The 19,465-nt window shown below is 34.9% G+C and overlaps 2 protein-coding genes across 2 annotated transcripts; one reads left to right on the top strand and one right to left on the bottom strand.

Annotated features, from left to right (window-relative positions):
• The first annotated feature begins 4,703 nt into the window (after nt 1-4,703).
• Nucleotides 4,704-7,973, top strand: LOC106309068. Its single transcript, XM_013746145.1, has 4 exons — nt 4,704-5,733; nt 5,941-6,673; nt 6,992-7,583; nt 7,749-7,973. The coding sequence occupies exons 1-4, from the start codon at nt 4,704-4,706 to the stop codon at nt 7,971-7,973; spliced, it is 2,580 nt and encodes an 859-aa protein (XP_013601599.1).
• Nucleotides 7,974-9,355: 1,382 nt separating this feature from the next.
• Nucleotides 9,356-12,874, bottom strand: LOC106312352 (CDPK-related kinase 5). Its single transcript, XM_013749840.1, has 11 exons — nt 12,090-12,874; nt 11,883-12,013; nt 11,768-11,809; nt 11,584-11,692; nt 11,426-11,504; nt 11,059-11,355; nt 10,385-10,497; nt 10,196-10,303; nt 10,055-10,117; nt 9,815-9,982; nt 9,356-9,732 (listed from the first exon to the last, which is right to left on the bottom strand). The coding sequence occupies exons 1-11, from the start codon at nt 12,624-12,626 to the stop codon at nt 9,595-9,597; spliced, it is 1,785 nt and encodes a 594-aa protein (XP_013605294.1). The 5' UTR covers nt 12,627-12,874; the 3' UTR covers nt 9,356-9,594.
• Nucleotides 12,875-19,465: the final 6,591 nt, after the last annotated feature.

The raw sequence follows: 19,465 nt of genomic DNA, 5'->3' as shown, positions 1-19,465 counted from the left end.
GGATCAACTGTAAAAGGGTATTTTCAGTGGTCGGTGATGGATTTATATGAGATATCTGGAGGGTATAACATATGGATTATATTTGTGGACTTCAAGGATCTTTATCGTAGGGAGCCTAAACTCTGCTTGGGGGAAGACTTCACCATAGATCGCATGTTTTAGCTCTCTGATGAGCTTCGATGGACATGTGTCTTACGTCTGAAGAAACATTTATATCACAAAACTTATATGTGGTGAAGTCATTGTGATTAATTAATAGTTTCCACTAACATATTATGCCCTTCAATCACTACAAATTTCATATGATTGAAACAAATTCTTTAAACTGGCTTAGATCGGTTGACAAAAAATGCCAGATGCAAAATCATAACACTAATTTTTTCACATTATTAAACAGTACAGCTAGGGATTTTTGAACCTTTTAAAATAACACGTGAATGACTTTTCACGTATGACATAGGATCTGAATATTTTACTTGTTACCATCCCCAACACAACTTTTGGGAGTGGTATCAGTTATTGGCGTTTCACAACAATCACAAAAAAAAACATTATAAATCGTTTCAAACTGTTTCAAATCTTTTAAAACTAAAAGTTAGTTTCCACCAGTATTTACGGTTGCGAACGGTAGCAAATAGATAAATAAATATAATTTTTTTAAATTTAATATTAGAACTCACAGTATGCATTATAAATAAAAAAAAAATACATATAATATTTTAATTTATATTCGCTAACAATATCGTAATTATATTATAAAAATTTAAACCAAGAATATTCACTATAATTTTTAAACATTAATATATTATATACGTTTATAAACTTATATACATATAAACCAATCAAAATATTTTTTTTTAAAGTTCTAATATAAATTTTCAGTTTTAAATTGTAACTATAATTTCATCTAATTAGAACAAATAAATAAATAAAATTTTTTTATCTATATTATATTAAGAATCATTATATTTTATCATAATAGTGTGTTTTGATATTTTTATAATGTTATAATGTGTTAGTATTGATAATTTATTATCAAACTACTATTGCATCTAATAATTAATTACTCATAAATATTCCACAAACGCACCAACTTTAATTATATCAATCATACAAATCGCTTAATAATGTTTAAAACAGCAGCCAACCACAACTGCAAACTCCCGTAACCGCACCATTTTAACCAGTCAGATCTTTAGCGGACTTAGACGATTTTTTTTGCAAAACCCTGTCGAATTATTATTTTGTTGACCCAAATATGTTTAGCTTAAATGTATGGGTTATTAATAAAACTCACCAAACTAAAGTACAAATGGAAACTATGTAATATTCTATAAAATAGCCCTCTAATTTATGTTTTAATAACGTAAATAAAAACTTATATATGAAATATCATTAACTAATTCATTTTCATTATTTATAAAATTTGAAACGAAATTGTGTACAAAAGTATTGAGAAAATGATAAAAAAATCTATGTGTTTATAAAAAAAAGTAAAATTTTGGTTACATTTAAAAATGAAAAGTTAACTCTTTATCAAATATATATTCTAATTTTATCGATAATATGTAAATTAAAGTCTTCAAAATCTGTAAATATATTATATTTTGCATATATTATTTCATCTAATTAACACAACGAAAATCCAAAATCTAATCTATAAAAGACAGTGAGTAACCCAATATATGGTTGGCTGAAATAAATTAAAACTTCTGTATGCAAACTACAAAATTTAAGTTTTGAGGCTGTTCATCTATTTTATTACGTCAAATTAATAAGTTTTTCAAAATTTTACAAAAATAGGTTGTGATATTCATCAACAATTGATCATTTGACAAAGTGCATTGCGGCTGATTGGTTACGGTACAATTTCGTGTGTATGATGTTTTATATAGCTGTAGCTAATGTAGCTGTAAAAATTAAATAAGAAAAATAATAAAAAGTAGAAAGATATTCTTACAATAATATTTTTTATATAGTTGTAGCTAAAGCTTACAAAATAATTCTTTAAGAACAAGGTTGATACAACAATGTTATAGATTTACATAATATATAATACCAAATTTTAAATAGAATAACTGGTAATTTTATTATATAAACTAATTTGTAACTGTTTATGTGCTCAATCTTAGCGTTTTGGCAAACTAATAAAAACATTTTTATTACACTCCAGAAATGGGATAAGTAAAGCTATATGCAACATTTATATGCATGTCACCTCTTTTATATTATATTTTGGACGCTAGAATTATAAGTTTGGAATGATTCTACAATATTTGGTCCAACAAAATTAGTTGTAAAATTTAAAGACATTATCCGCGCGTAACGCGGAAGACGAACTAGTAATGATAAGTTTTTGATCAAGAACGCACTGGGATTACTTTGACTACACATTAAATGAGCTAGCATTGTGTGCTTGTATTGCCTGAAGGAGCGAAACAAGGCCAAAAATAGTGTGTTTGTATCATTTAGAAATATTATCATTTAAATTTTGTTGACATTTACGCTACATTTACACTTATAAGTTGTATCAGCTTACTGTCTATGTAAACTCGTGCACATATAGCCGTGAACCATTGTTTTTCGTTTTTTTTTTTTATTGTAAATGATTGCATGTTTTTTTTCATCTATTAAACATTAAAAAAAAATCAGTGAATTCATAAATCACTAGAAGAGCGCGTCATATTCCTGCAAACATTAGGTGAGAGAAAACAGACTATGTTTTGGCTGTTATTTCATCTATTGAACTGTGTTGGTGATATATAACAAGAAAGAGAGGAGAGAACATTGAAAATGTTTCCTGAACATATTTATTTATATAGAAATAGACAAGTAAAGTAGAAATGCATTGTAGATTCTTAGAGTTGGGTGGTTGGAGCCTTGGAGGTGTTAAGTAACAAAGCTTCTCTTCGAGGAAGACATGTGACTTGTGAGGCTCTCACGATGAGAGCACCAGAATTGAGAGGCCCTTCGCTTAAATAACAATTTGGTAAAACGCTGCGTTTAGCTCTGAAGGTGATTTTGTGGAGATTAGGGTTTTGGTTCTAAACTTCGCCAAGTCATCGTTCCGGCGCCGCCATAATGCCTCCGCCGGAGGTTGTGGCTGTCACAGGTTCACGGCAAGAAGGTTTGTCACAGGATTCGCAAAGGTCAGGTCCGTTAAATCGTTCGTGGGTGAAGGTTGCCCAACAAAATCAAAAAAGTTTAACAAAGTATGAAGTTCAAATCACGCTGGAAGATGGTATTGGTTCTGTCGAGGTACAAGATGAAGTTTTTAAGGACCCTCAACCCCTGTGGGAAGATTTCCTGATCGGAAATTTTTTGGACAAAGCCCCACATATTGGGAAAGTCCATGCTATCGTCAATAAGAATTGGGCTTCTGACAAGTCACAAATGGTAGAGGTTTATGAGATAAATTCTACAACTATGAAGTTCAGAATCCTGGACTCCGCTATGAGAGGAAGGGTTTTGCGCAGAGGTATGTGGAATTTAGCAGAAGTTCCGGTGGTTATGACCGAGTGGAAACCTTTCGTAGAAGAGGAAGAAATTCACAGCTCTGTTCCTCTGTGGGTCCATCTCAAAAATGTCCCAATGAACATGTTCTCGTGGAACGGACTCAGTTTTGCCACGAGCCCGGTAGGAGTTCCACTAAAACTTCACCCTGATACTGCTCTATGCAAAGACTTTAAAGTGGCGAAAGTTTTTGTCAAAGCAGATCTTACAAAAGACCTTCCAAGCTCTATGAATTTCAAATTCCAGGGGAAAGATACTTTAATTTCCTTCACCTATCCATGGTTGCCCACTAAATGCTCAACGTGTGGAAAGTGGGGACACTCGGAAAAGGTTTGCTTAAAGCAAAAGGAGACAGTAATAGCAACACCAGTTGATGAAGTGGTGGTTTCATCTAAACAACAGGAGGAGAACAGTCTTAAGGGTTCAGACAGTGGATATATCCATGAAACTCAAATAGAGCTGTCTCATACTGAGAATGAAATCCAAGGGGAAGTGGAGCAAGTTAAAGAGGCAGAGGAGGTCCATACCTCTGATGAGACAGATAAGGAAGATGATCAGGAGGAAAGCTGGTTGACGCCTGTCAAAGTGAGCAAAACACCGGAGAAAACAAAGGAGCTTGATCAGGGCTCAATTCTCTCAAACTCTCGATTTGCAGTATTGGGATTAGAAGAGGAAGAAGGTGAGATACTGCAACAGGAAGCATCTACTAAATCAGCTGAGATTCCACCTCAAGCTCCCATCCAAAAGAAGAAGGAAGTACAAAACAAAGCTCCGTCGATCAGACCATCTTTGCCGCGTACGTCTAAAGACAATTATAAGCTTGTTTCTAACTCAAATGCTCGAAAGACTACCGACTGCGGTCAAAGTCTTTTGGACATAAAGTCGACCAAGAAATAACTGATGTCGGGTTTCTATTGGAACATCCGGGGTTTTAACAAAAATAAAAAACATACTGTTGTTAGAGACTGGATCAGAAGAGGAAGTATGAAGTTTGGATGTCTAATAGAAACTCGAGTGAAGGAAAACAGAGCTGAGAGGATTGTGTTCTCTGTTTTCCACAATTGGTCAACTATATCAAACTATAAGAACCACCGACTGGGTAGAATTTGGGTTGTTTGGAGTCCTGAGGTAAGAGTTACCCCTTGTTTCAAGACAAATCAAGTCATCTTAAAGATCACCAGAACTCGCCAATGTTTAAAGACAAGCCATGGATTGTGCTTGGTGATTTCAATGAGACTTTAAACTTGGAGGAATATTCGGGGCCAACTACTTCGACAATTTCTACAGGTATGCGGGAGTTCCAAGATGTATGTCGCCACTGTTCTCTCATTGACATGAAAGCGCATGGCCCTCACTTAACTTGGAGCAATAAACGAAAGGATGATCTGATTCGAAAGAAGCTGGATCGTACATTAGTGAATGACGTGTGGACCACAAAATTCCCAACCACTTATTGTGTCTTTGAGGCAGGCGGGTGCTCTGATCACCTACGCTGTAGGATTCAGATCCAACCAGCCCCTTTAAAACCAAAGCGACCTTTCAAGTTCACCAACGTGGTGGCAGAGGCCCCAGGTTTCCTCCCTCTGATGAAAAGCTTCTGGAGCAATACCATACCTCTACATAACTCGACGTCTGCTTTATTTAGGCTATCGAAGAAGCTCAAGGAACTGAAACCTGCTCTCCGACAACTAAGTAAGGAAACTGTAGGTGACATTACAAAGAGAACTAGAGAGGCTTTTGACAAACTTTGTCTCTATCAGACAAAAGCGATGGTAAACCCCACTCCTGATACGTTGGATGATGAAGCTCGAGCTCATGATAAATGGCAGCTTCTTTCGTCCATTGAAGAAAAGGTCCTCAGCCAAAAGGAAAAGATGCACTGGCTAAATGTTGGAGATGGTAACAATACGAGTTTTCATAACTCAGTGAAGATCAGAGCAGTAAAAAACTCTATTAGAGAGATTCAGAAGGAGGATGGTTCAATTGTTACAACTCAGGAAGAGATAAAGGCTGAGGCAGTTAATTACTTCCAGGGGTTTCTGGCAAAACAGGTCGTGGATCATAAGGGAATGGAGGTTGATGAGATGAAAACGCTACTGAATTTTCAATGTGAAGAGGCAGATAGAGAGCTTCTAATACATGATGTTCCTGCCATTGAGATTAAACTTGTTTTATTCGCTATGGCAAACAACAAATCTCCAGGACCAGATGGTTTTACATGTGAGTTCTTCAAAGTTGCTTGGGACATTGTGGGGGAGGATTTCGTGATCGCAGTCCAATCCTTTTTCAAAACTGGTTTCTTGCCTAAAGGGATAAACTCTACCATTCTGGCCTTGATCCCCAAGAAAGAAGACTCAAAGACTATGAAAGACTTTCGCCCTATATCTTGCTGCAACGTCATATATAAAGTCATTTCAAAGATTCTAGCTAACCGTTTGAAGCTCATTCTTCCAAAGTTTATTTCTCCTAATCAATCTGCCTTTGTGAAAGATAGATTGCTGATGGAGAACGTCCTCTTGGCATCAGAACTAGTCAAAAGCTATCATAAGAACTCAGTCTCAGCAAGATGTGCGCTTAAGATCGACATCTCTAAAGCATTTGACACCGTTCAATGGCCTTTCTTGCTCTCTGCTCTTACGGCTCTCGGGTTCCCGAGTGAATATATTGTCTGGATTGAGAAATGTATCTCACTTGCCTCTTTCTCAGTCCAAGTCAATGGTGAACTAGCTGGGTACTTTAACAGTAAAAGGGGTCTTCGACAAGGATGTGCTCTGTCTCCTTATCTATTTGTCATATGTATGGAGGTACTCTCAAAAATGTTAGACAAAGCAGCGGCTCAGAGGAAGTTTGGATACCATCCTTACTGCCAAGATCTCAAGCTAACACACTTAAGCTTTGCTGATGATTTGCTCATATTCTCAGATAGTAGGAGAAGTTCAGTAGACGGCATCCTTGAGATTTTTAAAAGCTTTGCAGAGGCTTCAGGGTTGCATATCAGTATGGAAAAGTCTACTCTCTATCTGGCCGGATTAAATGACACAGACAAGCAAGAAATTCTCAGCCACTACACTTTCTCCAATGGTGATCTCCCGGTCCGGTACCTTGGATTGCCTTTGCTGACAAAGCAAATGACTGCTCAAGATTATGGCCCACTCATAGAGAAGATCAGATCAAGGATAAGCTCCTGGACAGCGAGATTTCTCTCTTTTGCAGGGAGACTACAGTTGATAGCTTAAGTGATCCACAGCTTAACTAATTTTTGGATATCTGCGTTTAGATTACCAAAGAAATGTATCTAGGAGATAGACAGTCTGTGTGCTGCCTTCTTATGGTCTGGTTCGGTCTTAAGTACAAAGAAAGCAAAGGTTTCATGGAAAGATTGCTGCAAGCCTAAAGATGAGGGAGGGTTGGGTTTGCGATCTATCAAAGAAGCGAATGATGTCTCGTGCTTGAAGCTGGTTTGGAGGATTCTCTCGACTAAATCATCACTGTGGGTACGGTGGATCAACAGATACTTAATACGGAAAAATTCTTTTTTGTCAGTCAAAGACAGTAGCTCTTTGGGATCATGGATGTGGAAGAAAATCTTGAAATACAGAGCCATGGCGATGCGTTTCATGAAGGTGGAAGTCAATAATGGAGCATCGACATCCTTCTGGTTTGATCAATGGTCCCCTCGTGGCAGATTGATTGACACAACAAATGGAAGAGGCATGATAAATATGGGCATTAAGCTTAATGATACAGTGGAAAAGACTATCAACTCTCACCGCAGTAGGAGACATCGAGAGGAAATTTTCAACACGATAGAAGAGGAGATATTGACACTGCGTCTGCGAGGTCTAAATCACAATGAGGATGTCTGTCTGTGGAAAGCAGGAGATAATATTTACAAAGCAGATTTTAGTTCTAAAGCGACATGGAACCTCATCCGTGTTGAGCAAGCTAAAGTCGACTGGTACGAAGGTATCTGGTTCCCATGCAACACACCTCGATACTCCTTTATGGCTTGGATTGCGGTTCAAAATAGACTCCCCACGGGTGATAGGATCTTAACCTGGAATATGCCCGTGACAACAGCATGTTCCCTCTGTTCAGAGCCGCTTGAAACTCGCAATCACCTGTTTTACAAGTGCAAATATTCAGAAGAAGTTTGGAAAAAACCTACTCTTAAGCTACTGTCTGTGCACTATACGAATGATTGGGAGGAGATCATCCGGCTTCTAACGGACCAGACATGGAACTCGACCCGCTTATTTCTGCTCAGGTATGTGTTCCAGGCGACACTATCAACTATTTGGAAAGAGAGGAATGGGAGAAGGCATGGAGAAATATCCAACAACCCTGCAACTTTGATCAAAAACGTGGACAAAGCTGTCCGAAACCGCATATCCAGTTTGCGTTCTATGGGAATTCGCAAGCATAACAAAGCCATGGAAACATGGTTTTCATTTAGATAACATTTTATTTCTTTCTCCAACTCTTTAAGAAACTTTCGAAACACTCAACTTATGTTAGTCATTGTAAAAAAGTTTTTTCTTGAATTAATTTTAACATTCATTCAAAAAAAAAAAAAAAAAAAAAGATGAGAGCACCAGTAATACTATAGGCTTCTTTAGTGGTTCAAATGCGCAATTCCAAAGCATGCATTTTATTAGGTGATTGCAAAACTAGATGAACTTAGGACAAGAAGCAGATTAGTGTTATGCCGGGAATGCAAATTCCAGTTAACTTTTCTGTCTGTGTTCCATCACCAGAAACAAAAGATACCATTTTACTAGTTGAGCTGTTATATACTTTACAGCAGGCTGGTGATACCAGACATGGCCAAATACTGATTACCTTCAGCTCATGGACTGCGCTATTGATTTGGTTCAAAAGGGGCCTCTCCTATAACTGTCCTTCCATGCTAAGGAAACTCACTACTTAATCAACAGTTTACCACATCTAGAAACACAGAAACAATCTAAGCATAATCAACAATCTATAAGGCCAGGGATAGTCTCCAAAGAGATTTAACAAACAGATCAAAAGTGCCATCACAGGCTCACAGCAAGAAGAAAATTTGGTGATCAGTTTGTTATTACTTACTGTGGATAATCCCAAAAGTCTCCGTGTGGGCGTTCGACACCAACACGGCCCAACAGTTACTTATTTCATTAAGAAAAAAATTTTTTTTTTTTTTTTTTTTTTTTTTTTTTTGTAACACTCATTAAGAAAATTGTTATAGTGTGTAATTATGTAGTAGAGAATTATGTTTTACTTTTGCTCAAAAAAAGAATTATGTTTTACTTTCAATGTAAAGTTGTTATGTTTTACTTTTAATTATGAAAACAAGTCAGTTTTACTATAACAAGATAAATATATATTTTTGAGAAGATTAATGTTTTTTGCATCAATAAGAAACAATTTCAAATACTATAAAAGTTTTTGACTCATTTAAATGAACTGTTTTATAGGATTTCTGGATAACCCTAATTAATTTTGAGTTTTATTAGCTGTTTTCTGATTACTGTTTACAAATTAGTAGAGTATTTCTGAATAGCTCAACTCATATCATAATATAAATATGTGTTATAATAACATGGATTATGAGTTTAGAATCTAAATATTTTCATTTTCATTTTGCTTTTAATCTAGTTATTTATACATGTGAATTCGGTATCCGAATTTGAATCGAATGGTCTAGCTTAGGCTACAACATGGTCAAAACTCAATCTAGATGGACATTTTTAAGGTCGAAGATTAAATGAGTAAAATACAATGAGTAGTTATTAATAGTTTTTGGTGCTTTTCAAGAGACTTTTAATTTAAAAATAAAAAGAGAGAACCATTCAGGGAATAAGATTTGTGTCAAATTCAAATCTAGAAGATATGTCAGAAACATCATCAATCATCACAAGTTACCAAATTTAGAAAACATCTTCATTTTCTACAAACTAACACACACATCTCTTTTTAGCTACACTCTTTTTTTTCTTCTTCTCAGCTTTCATCACAAAAGACAAAGCCATATTATAAACCTCCAAAGCTCTTGGGAGAGAAGAGATCTCACACATATTCAGACCTGTCTAAACCCTTCTAATGAACTTTGATAGTGCGGCTAGACACACCATGTAACAACTTCACAAACCCAAGAAAACTAAGCTTTCCATCGGTATGCCTAAGCCAATCATGAAGAACTGCATGAACCGGTACAGAAGGACCAAGACCAAGTTCCTGAAAATAGGTCCAACCAATGAGTTAATACAAACATTTCAAATTCAGATATCTTCTACATTGTTGTAATAAAGGGACTAACCGAAGCGAGTTCATCTATCATGATGGGTCGGTTTCCTTCCTTTTCGAAAAGCTCATAAGCACAACGAGCGTGTTGTTCCCATCTATCAAGAGCTTCTAGCTGGTGAACACTCAATGCAGCTGCACAGAACTCTTCAAAGTCCATTCTTCTATATTGAAGAGCACTCAGCTGTAGATAGTCCACAAAAGATCAGATTGTGCAATTTTCAAACATTTAAATTGTTCAATATAAGGCTCTTACTTGTGCTAAGAACTCAGGTATACGCGAGTCCTTCATTGCGTCTGTTGCCATTTTCATCAGAGCCTAACAAAGAGAGGTCCAAGCCAGTGTCATGATAAATAAACCAAAAGCTTAGCCACCACGGAAGGTAGATAAACTTACTGATTTGATGTTTTCAAGACTTATAGTTCCGTTCTTGCTAGGTTCTAGTAAAGCAAACTGCTCCCTCAGATAAAACAGTTCATCAACCGTAAGTGTTTTCGACAAGGCCTGGAAGAAAACGGTGAACAGTAAGCAATACACATTAGCACCCATTTAAAGTAGAAACACTGAAGAACTTATCAAACTCACTCTTAATGCAGCTTTACGGAGAGGTGATGATCGTAAATAAGCTCTCATAAGTTTGAAAACCAGGATATCTAATGGAATCTTTGCGTCATTTGAGTCCTTTATCCATGGATGACCTGAAACAAATGGAGAAGATTACAATCTTTTCACATTCTAGCAGCTTTTAAACATTGCATTCTAGGCTTGGGCAAAAAGACCGGAACCAAAAACCGGAACCGAAACCCTCAAATACCTGAATTGTTCATATATATTTTACATCTAAAATAACCGAACCAAACCAAAACCGAAAACCTAACAGGGGTATTAATTATATTTACTTATAACATAAGCAAATATATTATTTAATTTAAAAATTTATTGAAAGTATCCGAATGTATTCAAAAAAAATTATTAAAAAGTATTAGAACTACCCAAAATTACAATCCGAATTATCTATCAGAGCGATCTAATTACTCGATATTTTACCAAAAATACTCGATAATTTACCTGAATTACTCAAACTACCCAAAATAACAGAACCGGAACCAAATAAAAACTGATTTTTCCAGAAAATATTTTCTGAATATTAAAATTAATATCCGAACCAAAACCGAACTAATTGCATCCTGTAGACCCTATACGAATTACCCGAACCAATACCCGAAATGCCAGGGCTATTGCATTATATGTTTACTTACTTAAGGCTTGTGCAGCTGTTAATCTTTTACGTGGGTCTTTGTTAAGCAACCGTTTCACAAAGTCTCTTGCCTCTGAAGATAACAAAGGCCAAGGAGGGTCGTCGAAACTAGGATCTGCTTTTAGAACAGAACGGAAGATTCCTGACTCTGTCCTTGCCCAAAACGGTCTGCTTCCACATAAGAGAATGTACACTATCACACCAACACTCCAGATATCAGCTTCTGTACTGTAAGATCTATGTAGAACTTCAGGTGCTACGTAGTAAGCACTGCCAACAATGTCATTGAGTCTCTCATCTGCAAATGGAATCAGCAAAGTAAGCACTACGAACAATGCCACTAAACCTCTCATCTAAGGACTTTGTACCTGGTCTCACGTAATCTGACAAACCAAAATCTATTGCCTTCAACTGAGAGGTGTCTTCCTTTGAGGTGAAAAGAAAGTTCTGTAGCAAAAGTAAACTTGGATAAGATGAGAGATGAAACATCAGATGTATAAGTAGAAGTAAAGAGCCTTTTAATCACCTCGGGTTTGAGATCTCGGTGTACAACGCCTTGGAGATGACAAAACGCAACCACATTCAGTATTTGTATCATAACAGTCTTTGCATCCTCCTCCGTGTACTTCCCACCTCTGCACATAAAACACACCATCAAGTTCAATCTCCGAAACATAAACTAAAAGAACAAACAATAATACTCCCTTTACCTTGAGAGTATTCTATCTAAAAGCTCTCCTCCTTCACATAACCTAAAAAAAAAACCATTTGTTAAAGACTCTCCAGATTGGAACAAAGACTGAGATAAAAGAGAGAGCTTCTTACTCCATGACTATATAGACATTATCATGATCCTCATAAGCATCATAGAAATGAGGAAGGTTGTCATGACCAGACAAAGCTCTCAGTATCTTAACTTCTCTCCTCACATCTTCAATAGCTATAGCCGTCGTCATCTACACAAAACAAAATCAATTCACTACATGTACAAACAGTCTTAACAGATCTCATCAAATAAAAAAAAGAACAAACCTTTGCTTTGGGAATAACTTTAACAGCGACTTGTTGTCCTTTGTTATCGCCTTTTTTAAACTTAGCAGCACAAGTGTACCCAAAATGGCCACGACCAACCTCATCACCGAGCTCGTACTTGCTCGAGAAACTCTTCGAGAACCCAAAGCTCTTATCCAACCCCACTCCTTCCGCTTCGCTGCCTTCCGGGATCGCCGCCGAGTTCGGCTTCACGGAGCCGTGCCGTCGCGCGAGAACGGCTCTGATGTGTTTCGCCGGAGACGGAGGAGGGAACGGCCGTTTGAAGAACCTCTTCGGCGTCGAGCTGGAGTTCGCCGGAGATCTCGCCGGAGTTTTCTTGGAGAAGAAGGAGTGAGCTGGGCTCGGGCTGTAGAACGGGAAAAACGGAGACTTTTTGCCCTCATTGGTCGCTGCAGAGTGGTCTCCGTCGCCGGAGGTTGATAAAGGAGGAGCCTTTACGGACTCCGACGCCGGAAGTGGGCTGTTTCCGGCGGGAACTCGGTCGGGGTGTCGAGAATTCGAGTGACAGAGACCCATCAAGAACCTCTACACAGAGATCAGAGTCTCAAGAGTAACATTTCGAAAGTTTGAATCTTGCGAACGAGAAACTGAGTTTGTGATTGTTTTTTTTTTTTGTGTGTGTGAGAAGTCTCTTCCCGATTTTATATTTTTGTTTGCTACTTCTTCGTCTTTGGAAGGATCTCCTTTGTCGATGGCGAAAGATTTGGATCCAAAGAGAATGAGTTAAAAGAGAGAGAGAGAGAGTGATGATACGTTCCCCCTTTACATCGAACTACTCTACTAATTACAATTAACTAGTGTTGTTATTATAACTAATTTACTTGATTTTTTACGCAGCTTACGCTACCAGTGACATAATGAATACGTCTATATGTGGAGTATATAAAAAGACAAAGACCGAACTAGAAAATAGGAGAATTTGGTGATATTCTTACGGCGATGTGTAATGTATTTTGTAATGAATTTTTATATGAATTTTGGTATTATCCCAATCAAGAAAATAAAGTCTAACTAACTTCATTAACTACTATTTGTAAAATATTATATTTGGGAATATAATTAATAGGACAATTTAATAGACAATGACAGGCTATTGTATTATTTATAGTTATACACATAATATAGATGCATTTAAAATCCTGCCAACCCTTGAATGTGCACAAAACTCGAATCAGCATTTTTTATGAAGTTCATCTATAAGCTTACTTGAGTTTTTCTGAACAAATGTTAGTTTCTTTTGTATTTATATTGTTCCTTTTTCCAAAGTATTACTTTCATTTTTAGCACATTAAATATGAAACACAAGTATGAGTACATTCTAATTTTAGGTAGATAAAATTCTGATTAGAAAGACAAAAAAAAAAAGCCTACACAAAAATTGTAACACATTAAACTTCGTATCCTAACCAACCAATTCAAATTAAATTTACCTTTTTTAACACCAGTTCACATGTATATAATCAGGTGGTTTGATTTTGTGGAATGATACGCACTACTATAGTACAAACAACTCGACATATCTTCTGATTCACCCTGTTAAACTATTTCCAAGTACAAATTATGTATATGCTTTGACCAAAAAATAATAATAACTTATGTATGTGCTTAAAATCTTTAAAAAAGTACAGAGCTTTAATAGAGCTCTTCGATAACATTTTTTTTTTGTAAATTAATACTCTCTCCGATTTTAATATAAGTCGTTTTTCGTTTTTAATATAAATCATTTTATAATTGTGCACATAGATTAAAAAATCATTAATTTTTTATATTTTCTAAACAAAGACATCATTAATTATTTACCTAACCACAAATCAACCAATAATAAAATACAAGAAATATTATCATTGGTCATATAACATTAAGTTTTAATAAATTTTACATAGAAAACTGAAAATGTCATAAATTTGGAACATAAAAATTTTTCTAAAACGACTTATATAAAAAACGGAGGGAGTAACATTATTGCCCGTGTGATATAACTGTTTGTCGGAATTAACAACGAATTTGTTAGCTAATTCAGAAATTCCAAAGCACTGAGTTTATAAAAATATATATATATTTATCATTCAAACAGTGATAATTTTTGTATTCTATGACATAAGATAAATTAAAAATGTGGATAGAGATGGTGTAGGAAAATGAGATGTAATAATAATCGGAGATCGACGCAAGACCGGCAAAGAGAGGTGGTGGGTAAACTGGGACCCGGTAAAGGGACGGTGGTGGTTCCATTCCAGCTCGTTAAATAACAATAATAACTAATTATATTTTTATTCTGAATAATATATTTTCAAAATTTTCATAAATATAAAAAGCATATTAAATTTTAATTATTAGTGCACTATTCCTGTAAGCTACTATTTTGATAATTTTTAAATTGATAATAGTGTAATGAAAATTCAATACTCCTTTCGTTTTTTATATAAGTCGTTTTAGGGAAATTTTGATGTTTCAAATTATATGACGTTTTTGGTTTTCTATGTAAAATTTATTAACATTTAATGTTATATGACTAATGATAATATATATTCTATTTTATTATTGGTTGATTTGTGGTTAGGTAAATAATTAATGATGTTTTTGTTTAGAAAATATAAAAAAATTAATTATTTCTTAATCTATGTGCACAATTCTAAAACGACTTATATTAAAAAACAGAAGGAGTATTTAAAACATTTTTCTTAAAAAATGTCATTTTAACATTTTTCTAAAAAAATGTCATTTTAACATTTTTCTTGTACACACAAAGTATCATTTTAGAATTTTAATGTAATATAATATTTATTTTCTTTTAATAGAATTAGTTTATAAATAAATTTATTTATTACAAATATTATTGGTGAAATCGGTGTAATTAATAAGAATATAAATACATTTTTGTTATTTTCTTAATCTATATAAAAAATTAGAAAAAGAGGGAGTAGATAAAGAATTTAACAGTAAATACAACTATTGAAGCAGGTTTGTTCCTTTCCTTAATTTACGCTTTGGGCATTTGGATATTGTGGTGGGGACTATCTGCGATACTTCCTCGATAAAAAAAGAAAATTACCCTCTGAAGGGGGTATATCGTCATTACACGAACTTATATTATTTTAGTTTCTCGGTCCTTCTCATAATACATGACACGTTAGTAATTAGGGTGAAACATGTTTGGCTTCTTACGTAACACACTAGCAAATTAAAATATATAACTGCTACTCGTAGAATTTGACAATTTGAACGATCGCACCTACGTATAATAGGCGGAAACTTAGATCATGATTAACCCGAAATTTTTAGAGTGAGGTTTTTATCGAAAGTTAAGAAATTGTTTCTTAACTTTTAAGTAAAAAAACTAAGAACTGATTCTTAAATAAAGATTTTAAGAACCGGTTCTTATTTTTTTTTTAGTTAAAAGCTAAGAAACAGTTTCTTAACTTCCGCTAATAGTTATGCTCTAAGAACTCGGGTTAATCATGCTCTTATGATTCAGAAGTTTAAGGTTTAATATAATTATAAAAACATTATAAAACCAAAACAATACAACGTGAGAGTGAAACTAATTAATGATTATGTTATTTTTACATGTTTGTATGAGATGAGTCATGATGAAATGAAACTTTGCTTAGTTTGCTTGTTGCACCCGACATATTTTTGAGAAGCCAATTCAAATTTTGCAGCTAGCTATCATTTTTTTGCCCACTTATATTCGTATTATTAGATTTTCAAACTGCATGCACACGTAGTGGTAAACATATTCATTATATTCATTATGCATGTATTCCTATATGATATGTTTTTTTGCCAAATTTATATGATATGTTTGATGATTGTGTGTCCTCTTTTGAAATTAAGCATCATTTTGTCACATATCTAGATATATAACTTTGTTTCTCTCCCATCCAGTTAAAACCCTGAGAGCACCATTAACCTGGCTCTCCATGGGTTTTACCAAAAGAATAATTAAAAAATCAGTGGGCCACATTCATTTTTTAAGAACCGTCTCTTCCTCCTCTTCTATAAAGACCGAATCTTAAATGGTTTTTAGACTGTTCGCGGATCCCACCGACACGTGGCTTCCCGCGATTGGTTCACTTTTAATTATTTTTTTTTTATCAGACAAAAAAAAATTCAAAAATCTACCTATGAAACCGTGCATGAGTTAATGGTGCTCTTGTCGAACAGAGAATTAAAAGAGAAGTTTACTATTTATAGATTTATAATCAGGATTTTATTGTGATTTTACACCTCCAAACTGACAAAACAGTGTGTATGCATGTCTGCTATTAATAGACACTAAGAAGATGTTTATTGCAGGTCTTTTATGTTGGAGTTCTTAGCGTAATATAAGATACGGTATCTTAACTTTTAATTAAAAAAACTAAGAGACACCTCTTATATCTCTTATTTAAAAAACGTCTCTTAGTGTTTTTAGTTAAAATCTAAGAGACCGTATCTTCTATTACGCTAAGAATCTTAGCATAAGAGACCTGCAATAAACATACTCTAAAATTTTGCTAAAACCAAATTATAAATAAATAAAAATGCGACAAGAATCGTTTAAATATATTTTTACAAGTTTTTTTCAAAAACAAAAATGTCGTACTTTTACTTTTAGGGGGAATTAATGTATACAAATATAGCATTTACAATGCGTAGACTTAAATCTAAAAGTCTTGATTTATTAACAATCCTTGACCAAAGATTAGGATGAAGAAATATAACTCGTTGTGTGTAATATACGTGAGCAGATCACATAGTCAAGGAGACTAATCATCGGCACGAGGCTAATTAAACAGCTTATGAAACTATCATTTATTTATTTTAATACAAAATCGTTCATAGATATATATATAAGAGAAATAAGAGAACAAAAACTATTGACAAGATCCAATAATACGAATGGACTTTTATTTTGTTACAGGATTTTACGAATGGACTTTCAACTTTTATATAATTTTGTGCATCTTCCTTAAAAGACGGGATAATCAAAAAAACCTAGTCGTTATTCCACTAAAGTTTCCAAAGTCAACTTCGAAAATCTTATGATACATAGTGCAGGGAAATTATATGTAAAGTGAGATATAAATTATGATTTATCGCGTGGTGCTCTGCAATGATAAAATATGGCCACCCTTATTATTCTCTTATTCCACGTTTCCTCTCAACTCCTACATTTTCTTCTTTTATTTTGTTTGGTTTTATATTTCTTCTTTTTCAATAATACAAGGTTTTCGGTAAATGTTTTTATGTTAAAAAACTTTGCCTCTCATTTGATTTACAAGATCGATACTCTCGAACATGATCCAACATCGTTTACACCGTTAATACACGTACTACATATGAATATCAGAATATATGATAACTTGAACTTAAGATATTTACAAATTGCTGGCAAAATTGTTTTGTTTGGTCCGGACGAGGTAGTCCAAGTGGCAGGACGGGTCTGTGGTGGCAACCACCATCCGGATTCGATTCCCCCCATGCGGAAACTACCCTGCCTCTTCTGGACACCAAAGCGGTATTGGGTTCGATCCAGCCCAGGTAAAACCTTTTCGGGTGAAGTGGACCGCTGCCTGACCGGACCCAGGGGAATGACCCGCGAAGCGGGGAACCCCTGGATTATCACAAAAAAAAAATTTGTTTTGTTTGTTAACTAGTGAATAATTGCAGTAGACGCAATTTCTACTTCGCCACTATGAGTTTCACATAATTGCATAATAGAGAAATTAATCTATAGTTCAAAAAAATCTAAGTCACTAATAAAAGGACTGGTGAAATGTTTTTATTAGCCACAATTTATACATTACCACTATTTTTTTGTTTAAAGAAACTACAAATCCGAGAACTTGATGAGTTGATGTCTTGATAGACTAAATCCGACGAAAGAAAGCAACAACAACTATACTCACTCATACTCCTAAAGTCCTAATGATAACAATCATGGAGCTTAAGGAAAATAACACATCTCTACTTGTTCACCTATTTACGTTTTTGCCACTTATACCCCTTACCCATTGCCGCCAAAATCAGAGAGAGCTCTGGCCCTCTGGTCAAATGGACTCAACGTACCTTTCTTCCTTTTCCTTTCCAATAGTGATGGCGCCAAAATTAAAGGTTGCTCAAGGGAGGTAATAATGTAAATACGATTACTCCTTTCTCAATCTCCAAGAAGAATGGCATGATCCCAATGTTCTTATTGAAAAGGTTAGCCAGTTTTAGTTTAGAGTTCAGTCAAGTTACTAAACACTTCATTGTTCAATGTTTCTATTCTCAAACTCCAACACCGTATCACAATAATAATAGTGTGATATTTGGGACAACACGATTTGGTCCCCCTTTATAACCTAATTTCATTCCCAATACTGATTCTTTTCAGTATTCAATGTCACGTACAGATATTTTCTTTAAATCATACTAGTCTTCACCTGAATTTTTCTGTTGCAAATTTTTTTTTATAGCCGACTATTCAGTCAACCGTTTTATTTTATTGCAATATGCTTAATCTGTCGGGTCTTATTGATCGGTTTACGGCCAACCACTGAGCTAATCGACTATTATTCTGGTATAAGCACTTTTAATTGGTGATCAGAAGTCCAAATTTGATCAGCAGGAGCATTCTTGAAAACTAAGGCTCCGAATGGTAACCAACCGCTTTGCCGTCAATAATAACAAAAATCTTTACATTTACCTATATATCTGTATGTTTTTGTTACTATTTGAACCGCACCGCATTTATCCCGCAGATTACACGATTCAGAGCCTAAAATTGGTTTCTTTACTATAAATTTACTTTTATTATTTTGTAGTTTAGCAGAGGCGTTGGATTCAATGTAACTAATTACTAATTAGTGGGCCAATAACCTTTGACTGCACGAAAACTGATAGCAATTAACTTTTTTTAATCCTCAAAGTTATGGGGGCCTAATTGCGAAAGTAGGTAAGGAACGTAGTGAAGCTTAAATTACATAAGATCTCAGTGGAAAGAGTGTTTGAATCTAAGTCACCACTAAAACCGGATTGCTAGAAACCGGTTTGCATCAGATGGATCACATCTCCCCAAACTTGGATTATCCATTTGTCTCCGTCGAATAAACGGAACACATGGACCGATGTATTGAGAATCTTTTCAATTCCTGCATTTGGACGAGCTCTTTCGTAGAGAGATCAACTTACACCTCCACCAGTCACTACTACTACTACTCTCTCACCTTTTTCTAATGATTTTCTAATGAATGTAAAAAAATTATTAATCTCAAGTTAAGTTTTTACAATGACTGCCTCTTTGTGTTTAAAAGAGATTTAAATCTATCAGAGTTTTGAATGAATGAATAAAATAAAAGAGAGCAAAGATGAAAAAACAGAACATAGAA

Source organism: Brassica oleracea, chromosome C8 (genome assembly GCF_000695525.1).
Source record: "Brassica oleracea var. oleracea cultivar TO1000 chromosome C8, BOL, whole genome shotgun sequence".
NCBI classification, from domain to species: domain Eukaryota; kingdom Viridiplantae; phylum Streptophyta; class Magnoliopsida; order Brassicales; family Brassicaceae; genus Brassica; species Brassica oleracea.
This window is presented reverse-complemented; position numbering and strand designations above follow the sequence as displayed.